The sequence below is a fragment of the Oncorhynchus gorbuscha genome, linkage group LG07 (genome assembly GCF_021184085.1).
Source record: "Oncorhynchus gorbuscha isolate QuinsamMale2020 ecotype Even-year linkage group LG07, OgorEven_v1.0, whole genome shotgun sequence".
NCBI classification, from domain to species: Eukaryota; Metazoa; Chordata; class Actinopteri; order Salmoniformes; family Salmonidae; genus Oncorhynchus; species Oncorhynchus gorbuscha.
Genome location: NC_060179.1, coordinates 87,949,158 through 87,961,178, shown reverse-complemented (window position 1 = coordinate 87,961,178; position 12,021 = coordinate 87,949,158). Strand labels below are relative to the sequence as shown.

Below are 12,021 nucleotides of genomic sequence, written 5' to 3'. Positions count from 1 at the left end.
TGATGCTCATTGTGGTGGTAGAGTAGAGACTCAGTGGAGACCCCAGGTTCCTGATGCTCATTGTGGTGGTAGAGTAGAGAGAGACTCAGTGGAGACCCCAGGTTCCTGATGCTCATTGTGGTGGTAGAGTAGAGAGGGGCTCAGGGTTTACCAGGTTGTGGGTCTCAGCTTGTTGGTTGACGGGGTTGATGGACTTAGACCTCATGGAGCCGGGGGGCGGCAGTGCTGTTCTGGACTACACTGTCATGCTTAAAGATAGATGGGATCAGCCTGGTGTCTATGGGGTGTCAATCTCATGGTAGATGGGATCAGCCTGGTGGTCTATTGGGTGTCAATGTCATGCTTGATGGGATTGCCTGGTGGCACTAGGTGGATCCTAATGGAGGATGTTGCTTCAAAGGAGGGGGAGGTCTGGGAGGAGGAGGAGGTCTCATCAGGATGATTATCTGAGCACTTGGTCCTTTGGCGGCGTAGGGGGCTCAGCTCCTCTTCACTGTACCCCATCATCGTTCACCGGTACCCCATTCACCTCCACAAGCCTACAGGAGAAAAACAAGACAGGGTTAAGGTGAGTAGTTGATGTAGGGTTTCAGGGTTAACACAGAAGCTTAACATTACTAAATAAAACACATGATTAAATGTTAGGGCTTAGGGTACACTGTCCTGCATGTCTTGCAGTGCAGTCTATAGGTTAGGTTTAGGGGTTAGGGTACCCTGTCCTGCAGTGCAGTCTGTAGGTTAGGTTTAGGGGTTAGGGTACCCTGTCCTGCAGTGCAGTCCGTAGGTTAGGGTTAGGGGTTAGGGTACTCTGTCCTGCCTGTCTTGCAGTGCAGTCTGTAGGTTAGGTTTAGAGGTAAGGGGTTGGGGTACCCTGTCCTGCAGTGCAGTTTGTAGGTGAGCCACTTGTCTGTTGAGCTGCACCAGGGTTAGGGTCAGGGGTTAAGTTTACCTTTTCTAGACTGTCTTGTAGTGCTGTCTGTAGACGTGACACCTGTCTGTTGAGGTAAACCAGGGAGATCTCTTCTTTAAACACCTGACAGTTCAACTTCATCTTATCCAGAAGACAAACCTCTGATGGCCTGTAAGGTCACATGACACAGATAAAGATATGTTATAAACCTTACAATGAGGACATACAGGGGGCTGCCGTAATAATGGAAACACAACTAAATGAAGGATGCAAAGTATATTGAAAGCATGAGCTTCCACACAGGTGTGGTTCCTGAGCTAATTGACACTGGCCTGGACCTCCCGGGTGGTGCAGTGGTTAAGGGCGATGTACAGCAGCGCCAGCTGTGCCACCAGAGACCCTGGGTTCACGCCCAGGCTCTGTCGTAACCTGGCTGCGATCGGGAGGTCTGTGGGGCAACGCACAATTGGCAAAGCGTCACATAGCGTTGCCCGGGTTAGCGAGGGTTTGGCCGGTAGGGATGTCCTTGTCTCTTCGCTCACCAGCGACACCTGTGGCAGGCCGGGCGCAGTGTACCCTAACCAAGGTTGCCAGGTGCACTGGGTTTCCGCCGACACATTGGTGCGGATGGATGTGCGCTGTGTTAAGAAGCAGTGCGGCTTGTTTGGGTTGGCATGACTTTCAACCTTTGTCTCTCCCGAGCCCGTACAGGAGTTGTTGTAACGATGAGACTATCAGTACTCACTAACACAACAACCACCTGACCTTTCAGCCTTCTTGCGACTAGCAATCCCGGATCCGGAAGCGTCATCATAGCCTCAAACGAATTAGCATAACGCAGCGGACCTCTAGAAACTTTTCCTATTCATGAAAATCGCAAATGAAATATATTCAAACACAAGCTTAGCTTTTTGTTAATCACCCTGTCATCTCAGATTTTCAAAATATGCGTTACAGCCAACACTAGACAAGCATTTGTGTAAGTTTATCATGGCATAATGCTATGCTAGGCTCTGCTGGCAGCAGGCAACATTTTTACGAAAATAGGAAAAGCAACGAAATTAAATCATTTACCTTTGAAGAACTTTGGATGTTTTCACTCAGGAGACTCCCAGTTAGATAGCAAATGTTCCTTTTTTCCAAAAAGATTACTTTTGGAAAAGCTCCCGTTTGTTCATCATGCTTGGCTAAGAAATCGACCGGAAAATGCTACCACTACAACGCCAAACTTTTTCTAAATTAGCTCCATAATATCGACAGAAACACGGCAAACGTTGTTTAGGATCAATCCTCAAGGTGTTTTTAACATATATATTCAATAATATATCCGTCGAGGCAATTGGTTTCACATAAGAAGCGATTGGAAAAATGGCTACCTCAGTATTTTACGCAAGATCTTCTGTGGGAGACACCATGTGACCACTTGCTAAATAACATTTAACATTTAAGTCATTTAGCAGACGCTCTTATCCAGAGCGACTTACAAATTGGTGCATTCACCTTATGACATCCAGTGGGACAGTCACTTAACAATAGTGCATCTAAAACTTAGGGGGGGTGGGGTGAGAGGGATTACTTAACCTATCCTAGGTATTCCTTAAAGAGGTGGGGTTTCAGGTGTCTCCGGAAGGTGGTGATTGACTCCGCTGTCCTGGCGTCGTGAGGGAGTTTGTTCCACCATTGGGGGGCCAGGGCAGCGAACAGTTTTGACTGGGCTGAGCGGGAGCTGTACTTCCTCAGTGGTAGGGAGGCGAGCAGGCCAGAGGTGGATGAACGCAGTGCCCTTGTTTGGGTGTAGGGCCTGATCAGAGCCTGGAGGTACTGAGGTGCCGTTCCCCTCACAGCTCCGTAGGCAAGCACCATGGTCTTGTAGCGGATGCGAGCTTCAACTGGAAGCCAGTGGAGAGAACGGAGGAGCGGGGTGACGTGAGAGAACTTGGGAAGGTTGAACACCAGACGGGCTGCGGCGTTCTGGATGAGTTGAAGGGGTTTAATGGCACAGGCAGGGAGCCCAGCCAACAGCGAGTTGCAGTAATCCAGACGGGAGATGACAAGTGCCTGGATTAGGACCTGCGCCGCTTCCTGTGTGAGGCAGGGTCGTACTTGGATGTTGTAGAGCATGAACCTACAGGAACGGGCCACCGCCTTGATGTTAGTTGAGAACGACAGGGTGTTGTCCAGGATCACGCCAAGGTTCTTGGCGCTCTGGGAGGAGGACACAATGGAGTTGTCGACCGTGATGGCGAATTCATGGAACGGGCAGTCCTTCCCCGGGAGGAAGAGCAGCTCCGTCTTGCCGAGGTTCAGCTTGAGGTGGTGATCCGTCATCCACACTGATATGTCTGCCAGACATGCAGAGATGCGATTCGCCACCTGGTCATCAGAAGGGGGAAAGGAGAAGATTAATTGTGTGTCGTCTGCATAGCAATGATAAGAGAGACCATGTGAGGTTATGACAGAGCCAAGTGACTTGGTGTATAGCGAGAATAGGAGAGGGCCAAGAACAGAGCCCTGGGGGACACCAGTGGTGAGAGCGCGTGGTGAGGAGACAGATTCTCGCCACGCCACCTGGTAGGAGCGACCTGTCAGGTAGGACGCAATCTAGATGCCCAACTCGGAGAGGGTGGAGAGGAGGATCTGATGGTTCACAGTATCGAAGGCAGCCGATAGATCTAGAAGGATGAGAGCAGAGGAGAGAGAGTTAGCTTTAGCAGTGCGGAGCGCTCCGTGATACAGAGGAGAGCAGTCTCAGTTGAATGACTAGTCTTGAAACCTGACTGATTTGGATCAAGAAGGTCATTCAGAGAGAGATAGCGGGAGAGCTGGCCAAGGACGGCACGTTCAAGAGTTTTGGAGAGAAAAGAAAGAAGGGATACTGGTCTGTAATTGTTGACATCGGAGGGATCGAGTGTAGGTTTTTTCAGAAGGGGTGCAACTCTCGCTCTCTTGAAGACGGAAGGGACGTAGCCAACGGTCAGGGATGAGTTGATGAGCGAGGTGAGGTAAGGGAGAAGGTCTCCGGAAATGGTCTGGAGAAGAGAGGAGGGGATAGGGTCAAGCGGGCAGGTTGTTGGGCGGCCGGCCGTCACAAGACGCGAGATTTCATCTGGAGAGAGAGGGGAGAAAGAGGTCAGAGCACAGGGTAGGGCAGTGTGAGCAGAACCAGCGGTGTCGTTTGACTTAGCAAACGAGGATCGGATGTCGTCGACCTTCTTTTCAAAATGGTTGACGAAGTCATCTGCAGAGAGGGAGGAGGGGGGAGGGGCGGAGGATTCAGGAGGGAGGAGAAGGTGGCAAAGAGCTTCCTAGGGTTAGAGGCAGATGCTTGGAATTTAGCGTGGTAGAAAGTGGCTTTAGCAGCAGAGACAGAGGAGGAAAATGTAGAGAGGAGGGAGTGAAAGGATGCCAGGTCCGCAGGGGAGGCGAGTTTTCCTCCATTTCCGCTCGGCTGCCCGGAGCCCTGTTCTGTGAGCTCGCAATGAGTCATCGAGCCACGGAGCGGGAGGGGAGGACCGAGCCGGCCTGGAGGATAGGGGACATAGAGAGTCAAGGGATGCAGAGAGGGAGGAGAGGAGGGTTGAGGAGGCAGAATCAGGAGATAGGTGGGAGAAGGTTTGAGCGGAGGGAAGAGATGATAGGATGGAAGAGGAGAGAGTAGCGGGGAGAGAGAGCGAAGGTTGGGACGGCGCGATACCATCCGAGTAGGGGCAGTGTGGGAGGTGTTGGATGAGAGCGAGAGGGAAAAGGATACAAGGCAGTGGTCGGAGACTTGGAGGGAGTTGCAGTGAGGTTAGTGGAAGAACAGCATCTAGTAAAGATGAGGTCGAGCGTATTGCCTGCCTTGTGAGTAGGGGGGAAGGTGAGAGGGTGAGGTCAAAAGAGGAGAGGAGTGGGAAGAAGGAGGCAGAGAGGAAAGAGTCAAAGGTAGACGTGGGGAGGTTAAAGTCGCCCAGAACTGTGAGAGGTGAGCCGTCCTCAGGAAAGGAGCTTATCAAGGCATCAAGCTCATTGATGAACTCTCCGAGGGAACCTGGAGGGCGATAAATGATAAGGATGTTAAGCTTGAAAGGGCTAGTAACTGTGACAGCATGGAATTCAAAGGAGGCGATAGACAGATGGGTAAGGGGAGAAAGAGAGAATGACCACTTGGGAGAGATGAGGATCCCGGTGCCACCACCCCGCTGACCAGACGCTCTCGGGGTGTGCGAGAACACGTGGGCGGACGAAGAGAGAGCAGTAGGAGTAGCAGTGTTGTCTGTGGTGATCCATGTTTCCGTCAGTGCCAAGAAGTCGAGGGACTGGAGGGAGGCATAGGCTGAGATGAACTCTGCCTTGTTGACCGCAGATTGGCAGTTCCAGAGGCTACCGGAGACCTGGAACTCCACGTGGGTCGTGCGCGCTGGGACCACCAGAGTAGGGTGGCACGCGGTGAGGAGCGTTTGTATGGTCTGTGCAGAGAGGAGAGAACAGGGATAAACAGACACATAGTTGACAGGCTACAGAAGAGGCTACGCTAATGCAAAGGAGATTGGAATGACAAGTGGACTACACGTCTCGAATGTTCAGAAAGTTAAGCTACGTAGCAAGAATCTTATTGACTAAAATGATTAAAATGATACAGTACTGCTGAAGTAGGCCAGCTGGCAGTGGGTGCGTTGTTGACACTACACTAATCAAGTCATTCCGTTGAGTGTAATAGTTTCTGCAGTGTTGCTATTCGGGGCTAGCAGGCTAGCTAGCAGTGTTGTTTACGTTACGTTGCGTTAAAAGAACGACAATAGATGGCTAGCGAACCTAGAAAATCGCTCTAGACTACACAATTATCTTTGATACAAAGACGGCTATGTAGCTAGCTAAGTAGCTAGCTACGATCAAACAAATCAAACCGTTGTACTGTAATGAAATGAAGTGAAAATGTGATACAACCTGTGAATGCGACCGGGTAGTTGAGTTCTATACAGAAGACGTTGGCTAGCGTTGGCTAGCTGTTGGCTAGCTAGCAGAGTCACCTACGTTAAGGACGACAAATAGCTGGCTAGCTAACCTCGGTAAATTAAGATAATCACTCTAAGACTACACACTCTAAACCTAAACAACACAATTATCTTGGATACGATGATACGATGATACGAAGACAGCAAAGACAGCTATGTAGGTAGCTAACACTAAACTAATCAAGTCGTTCAGTTGAGTGTAAAAGTTTCTCAGTGCAGCTAATCAGTGGACGTTAGCTAGCTGGCTAGTGAAGACTACGTTAGGACGGCGAAATACGATAATTACGCAATTATCTTTGATACAAAGACGGCTATGTAGCTGAGAAGAAATTGCTAAGATAAGACAAATCAAACCGAGATATAATGAAAAAGTTAAAAAGTTATACTACCCGTTGTGGTCCCTTACGGCTATTCTTCAACGGAAATGTGCAAAAAGACGTCACAATGCTGTAGACACCTTGAGGAATACGTAGAAAATGTAAGCTCATTCATAGCTCATTCACAGCCATATAAGGAGTCATTGGCATGAGGCGGTTTCAAAAAATGCGGCACTTCCTGATTGGATTTTTATCTTGGTTTCGCCTGTAACATCAGTTCTGTGGCACTCACAGGCAATATCTTTGCAGTTTTGGAAACGTCAGAGTGTTTTCTATCCAAAGCTGTCAATTATATGCATAGTCGAGCATCTTTTCCTGACAAAATATCTTGTTTAAAACGGGAACGTTTTTCATCCAAAAATTAAAATAGCGCCCCCTAACACCAAGAGGTTACAACAACCACCTGGTCGTTCAGCCTATCAGTACTCATTAACACAACAACCACCTGACCTTTCAGCCTATCAGTACTCATTAACACAACAACCACCTGACCTTTCAGCCTATCAGTACTCATTAACACAACAACCACCTGACCTTTCAGCCTATCAGTACTCATTAACATATCAACCACCTAACATTTCAGCCTATCAGTACTCATTAACATATTAACCACCTGACCTTTCAGCCTATCAGTACTCATTAACATATTAACCACCTGACCTTTCAGCCTATCAGTACTCATTAACATATTAACCACCTGACCTTTCAGCCTATCAGTACTCATTAACATATTAACCACCTGACCTTTCAGCCTATCAGTACTCATTAACATATTAACCACCTGACCTTTCAGCCTATCAGTACTCATTAACATATTAACCACCTGACCTTTCAGCCTATCAGTACCCACCAGAGTTGCAGGGTGTCTTCTTTAGCATATGCATCAGATGCAGCAAACATGAGCGCCAACGCTTGATAAATACTGCATAAACTATTTTAAAATATAAATTGCATGCAAATATATATATATTTTTAAAATAACAAAGTATAATTCTACAAAGTCCTAGAAAAAAAACATTGACATATTGCCTTTTAGTTTCCCTTAAAATAAAAACATTACAAAGGCATCAATTTGATCCAGTTTATTTGTAGATTTGATTAGTAATAGAGTTCTAGTGATGCATAACGTCCATTCATAGCATCTTTTGGCAAAGTAGAAACTAAAACTAACCAGCCAGGTTGGTGAAATGATTTGCTGTATTCCTAAACAAAAGCACGAGTCCAACTGTAAAGGATGAATTGCATAAATAAATAGCATATATTAATTTACATTTTATTATGTTACTAGTGAGTCAGTGTGCTCGCGAGAGACTGAATCAGTAACTGAGTGAGAGTCGATTTGAACTATGAGAAAGTTGTGAGGAGCTTCTTCTTTTAACTGCTTTCCTTGGTTGCCAACCAGAATGACTTTTCCCTCCGTGTGAACGTGACCATATATAGGATAGCTACCCTTATATGAAAGACTGATGTTACACCACCTACTGTATATATGAAAGACTGATGTTACACCACCTACTGTATATATGAAAGACTGATGTTACACCACCTACTGTATATCTGAAAGACTGATATTACACCACCTACTGTATATCTGAAAGACTGATGTTACACCACCTACTGTATATCTGAAAGACTGATATTACACCACCTACTGTATATCTGAAAGACTGATGTTACACCACCTACTGTATATCTTAAAGACTGATATTACACCACCTACTGTATATCTTAAAGACTGATATTACACCACCTACTGTATATCTTAAAGACTGATATTACACCACCTACTGTATATCTGAAAGACTGATATTACACCACCTACTGTATATCTGAAAGACTGATATTACACCACCTACTGTATATCTGAAAGACTGATATTACACCACCTACTGTATATCTGAAAGACGTTCTCACAACAATGCATTGTCTGTACTGCATTGCATTATGGGAACAGTAGGCTTTGTTGTCTACACATAGCAGCCACCTACTTGTTCCTTTGAACGCCTGCATCTCCTATGGTCTCTCTGAGGCTCTCTAGACTGTGTCTCTTGTCCTTGAGCAGTCTCATAGCCAGCCCCAGGCGCTGCTCCAGCTCAGGGAAGCTCAGCCCTGACGTGTCCACCTCTACACCCATGCTCTTCAGGTCCGAACAGAATGCTACCAGGCCGTGGTGGATCTCCTGCACCTGAGGTGTCAGAAAGAGGAGTCAACAATGAATGAAAATACCCCTAGATGCTATGCTATGCTTAGTTAAGCTATGTTATGCTATGCTTAGTTATGCTATGCTTAGTTATGTTATGCTATGCTTAGTTATGCTATGCTATGCTTAGCTATGCTATGATCTTTATGTACATAATCTTTACTCCTTGTGTGTATAAGGTAGTAGTTTTGGATTTGTTAGCATCTAGCTAACGTTGGTTATCACTGCATTGTCGGAACTAGAAGCACAAGCATTTCGCTACGCTCGCATTAACATCTGCTAACCATGTGTATGTGACAAATAACATTTGATTTGATTTGATTTTTGATTAGTTATGCTATGCTATGCTATCCTTAGCTATGCTATGCTATGATTAGTTATGCTATGCTATCGGAAGGCTACCAGGCAACATGAGAAGAAGAAGAAGATCAATAGTTAGTGGTGGGTCGTCACCATCTCACCTGTAGGATAAGGTTTTGTAGAGAGTCCTGTTGGTTGAGCTCCCGGATCTTTTCCTCTTTACCTGGCAAGCTGACCACCTGTATCGGCTGTATCTGGCGATTCTGACTGACATGTCCGTTGTCATGGTAACCATTAACACCAGGGGTTGGGGCCTTGCTTACACTTTTAGACTTCGCCAGTTGGAGGGACAGAGTTTAAGAGCAACTTATTAACTTGTCACTTGTATAGTCTCATCTTCTCTTTGATGTATTGAAGCTGGGAGTATTGAATCTGGGAGTAGACTACAGAACCAATACTGTAACTTGTAAGTGGACATGATTGTGCGTATTGCAGTGAAGTCTGGCACAAGAACAAGCTATTGTGTGTGAAAGCCAGATTGTACATTCTATGCAACAATGTTACTGGGTTCAGTGTTTACTTTTTTGCACAGCTGCAGCTCTAGTTGATGGTTCTCGGAGATCACCAGATCAGATACATGTTGTTCTGGTATCAGCTCCTCTGAAGAACCTTCAAAGCACAGACAAACATGATTTATTGTCACATATCAATTATAAATTCAATGATAAAGTATGGGCATAGCCCTAACCTGGTCCAAGATCTGTGCGGTCTTGCCAACTCCTATAGTCCTTGTCTATGTTTGGCGTGTAACAATGAAAATAAGTTTTGAGAATACAGTACAAACAGATCTGGGACCAGGTCAAGTCAAGTTGAGTAAATTAGAGTAGAGTAAAATTGAATAAGGTAAAATAGAGTACAGTAGAGTAGAACAAAGTAGAGTGCAATAAAGTGGAGTACGGTAAAGTAGAGTAGACTAAAGTAGAGTAGATTACAGTAGAGTACAGTAAAGTATAATAAAGTACATTAGAGTAGAATAAAGCTGAATTCAGTAAAATAAAGTAGAGTAGAACAAAGTAGACTGCAGTAAAGTAGAGTAGAATAAAGTAGAGTAGAATAAAGTAGAGTAGAATAAAGTAGAGTAGAATAAAGTAGAGTAGAATAAAGTAGAGTAGAATAAAGTAGAGTACAGTAAAGTAGAGTAGAATAAAGTAGAGTAAAGTAGAGTGTGGTAAAGTAGAGTGTGGTAAAGTAGAGTAAAGTAGAGTAGAATAAAGTAGAGTAAAGTAGAGTAGAGTAGAATAAAGTAGAGTAGAGTAAAGTAGAGTAGAATAAAGTAGAGTAGAATAAAGTAGAGTAGTAGAGTAAAGTAGAGTAGAATAAAGTAGAGTAGAGTCATGTAGAGTACAGTAAAGTAGAGTAGAATAAAGTAGAGTAAAGTAGAGTGTGGTAAAGTAGATTACAGTAAAGTAGAGTAGAATAAAGTAGAGTAGAGTAAAGTACAGTGTGGTAAAGTAGAGTACAGTAAAGTAGAGTAGAGTAGAGTAAAGTAGAGTGTGGTAAAGTAGAGTACAGTAAAGTAGAATAAAGTAGAGTACCGTAAAGTAGAATAAAGTAAGGTACAGTAAAGTAGAATAAAGTAGAGTACAGTAAAGTAGAATAAAGTAGAGTACCGTAAAGTAGAATAAAGTAGAGTACAGTAAAGTCGAATGCAGTAAAGTATAAAGTACAGTAGAGTAGAATAAAGCAGAATACAGTAAAATAGAGTAGAGTAGAACAAAATAGAGTGCGGTAGATTAGAGTAAAGTAGAGTAGCATAAAGTAGAGTAGAGTAAAGTAGAGTACAGTAAAGTAGAGAAGAATAAAGTAGAGTAAAGTAGAGTGTGGTAAAGTAGAGTACAGTAAATTAGAGTAGAATAAAGTAGAGTAGAGTAAAGTAGAGTAGAATAAAGTAGAGTACAGTAAAGTAGAGTAGCATAAAGTAGAGTAGAGTAAAGTAGAGTGTGGTAAAGTAGAGTACAGTAAAGTAGAGTAGCATAAAGTAGACTAGAGTAAAGTAGAGTAGAATAAAGTAGAGTAGAGTAAATTAGAGTGTGGTAAAGTAGATTACAGTAAAGTAGAGTGTGGTAAAGTAGAGTACAGTAAAGTAGAGTAGAATAGAGTAGAGTAAAGTAGAGTAGAGTAAAGTAGAGTGTGGTAAAGTAGATTACAGTAAAGTAGAGTAGAGTAAAGTAGAGTGTGGTAAAGTAGAGTACAGTAAAGTAGAGCAGAGTAAAGTAGAGTGTGGTAAAGTAGAGTACAGTAAAGTAGAGTAGAATAAAGTAGAGTAAAGTAGAGTGTGGTAAAGTAGAGTATGGTAAAGTAGAGTAGAATAAAGTACAGTAGAATAAAGTAGAGTAGAATAAAGTAGAGTAGAATGAAGTAGAGTAAAGTAGAGTAGAGTAAAGTAGAGTAGAGTAAAGTAGAGTTTGGTAAAGTAGAGTAGAATAAAGTAAAGTAGAATAAAGTAGAGTAGAGTAAAGTAGAGTAGAATAAAGTAGAGTAAAGTAGAGTAGAGTAAAGTAGAGTAGAGTAAAGTAGAGTAGAATAAAGTAGAGTAGAATAAAGTAGAGTAGAATAAAGTAGAGTAGAGTAAAGTAGATTACAGTAAAGTAGAGTAGCATAAATTAGAGTAGAGTACAGTAAAGTAGATTACAGTAAAGAGTTAAGTAAAGTAGAGTGAGGTAAGGTGGTGGAGAGGACATCAATATACAGTAGAGAGGACATCAACATACAGTAGAGAGGACACCAATATACAGTAGATTGATACAGTAGAGAGGACATCAATATACAGTAGATTGATACAGTAGAGAGGACATCAATATACAGTAGAGGACATCAACATACAGTAGATTGATACAGTAGAGAGGACATCAATATACAGTAGAGAGGACATCAACATACAGTAGATTGATACAGTAGAGAGGACATCAATATACAGTAGATTGATACAGTAGAGAGGACATCAATATACAGTAGAGAGGACATCAACATACAGTAGATTGATACAGTAGAGAGGACATCAACATACAGTAGATTGATACAGTAGAGAGGACATCAATATACAGTAGAGAGGACATCAACATACAGTAGATTGATACAGTAGAGAGGACATCAATATACAGTAGAGAGGACATCAACATACAGTAGATTGATACAGTAGAGAGGACATCAATATACAGTAGAGAGGACATCAATATACAG

The 12,021-nt window shown here is 43.7% G+C and overlaps 1 protein-coding gene across 1 annotated transcript in view; it reads right to left on the bottom strand.

Annotated features, from left to right (window-relative positions):
* Positions 1-413: 413 nt before the first annotated feature.
* The window catches only part of LOC124039399, a 28,705-nt gene continuing 17,097 nt past the window's right edge, over positions 414-12,021 (bottom strand). Inside the window, exons 5-9 of the mRNA XM_046355363.1 lie at positions 9,362-9,450; positions 8,943-9,113; positions 8,270-8,466; positions 950-1,079; positions 414-539 (exon numbers count right to left, since the gene is read on the bottom strand). Of these exons, the coding sequence (XP_046211319.1) occupies positions 504-539; positions 950-1,079; positions 8,270-8,466; positions 8,943-9,113; positions 9,362-9,450 (623 nt within the window). The 3' untranslated portion in view covers positions 414-503. The remainder of the gene's footprint in view (positions 540-949; positions 1,080-8,269; positions 8,467-8,942; positions 9,114-9,361; positions 9,451-12,021) is intronic.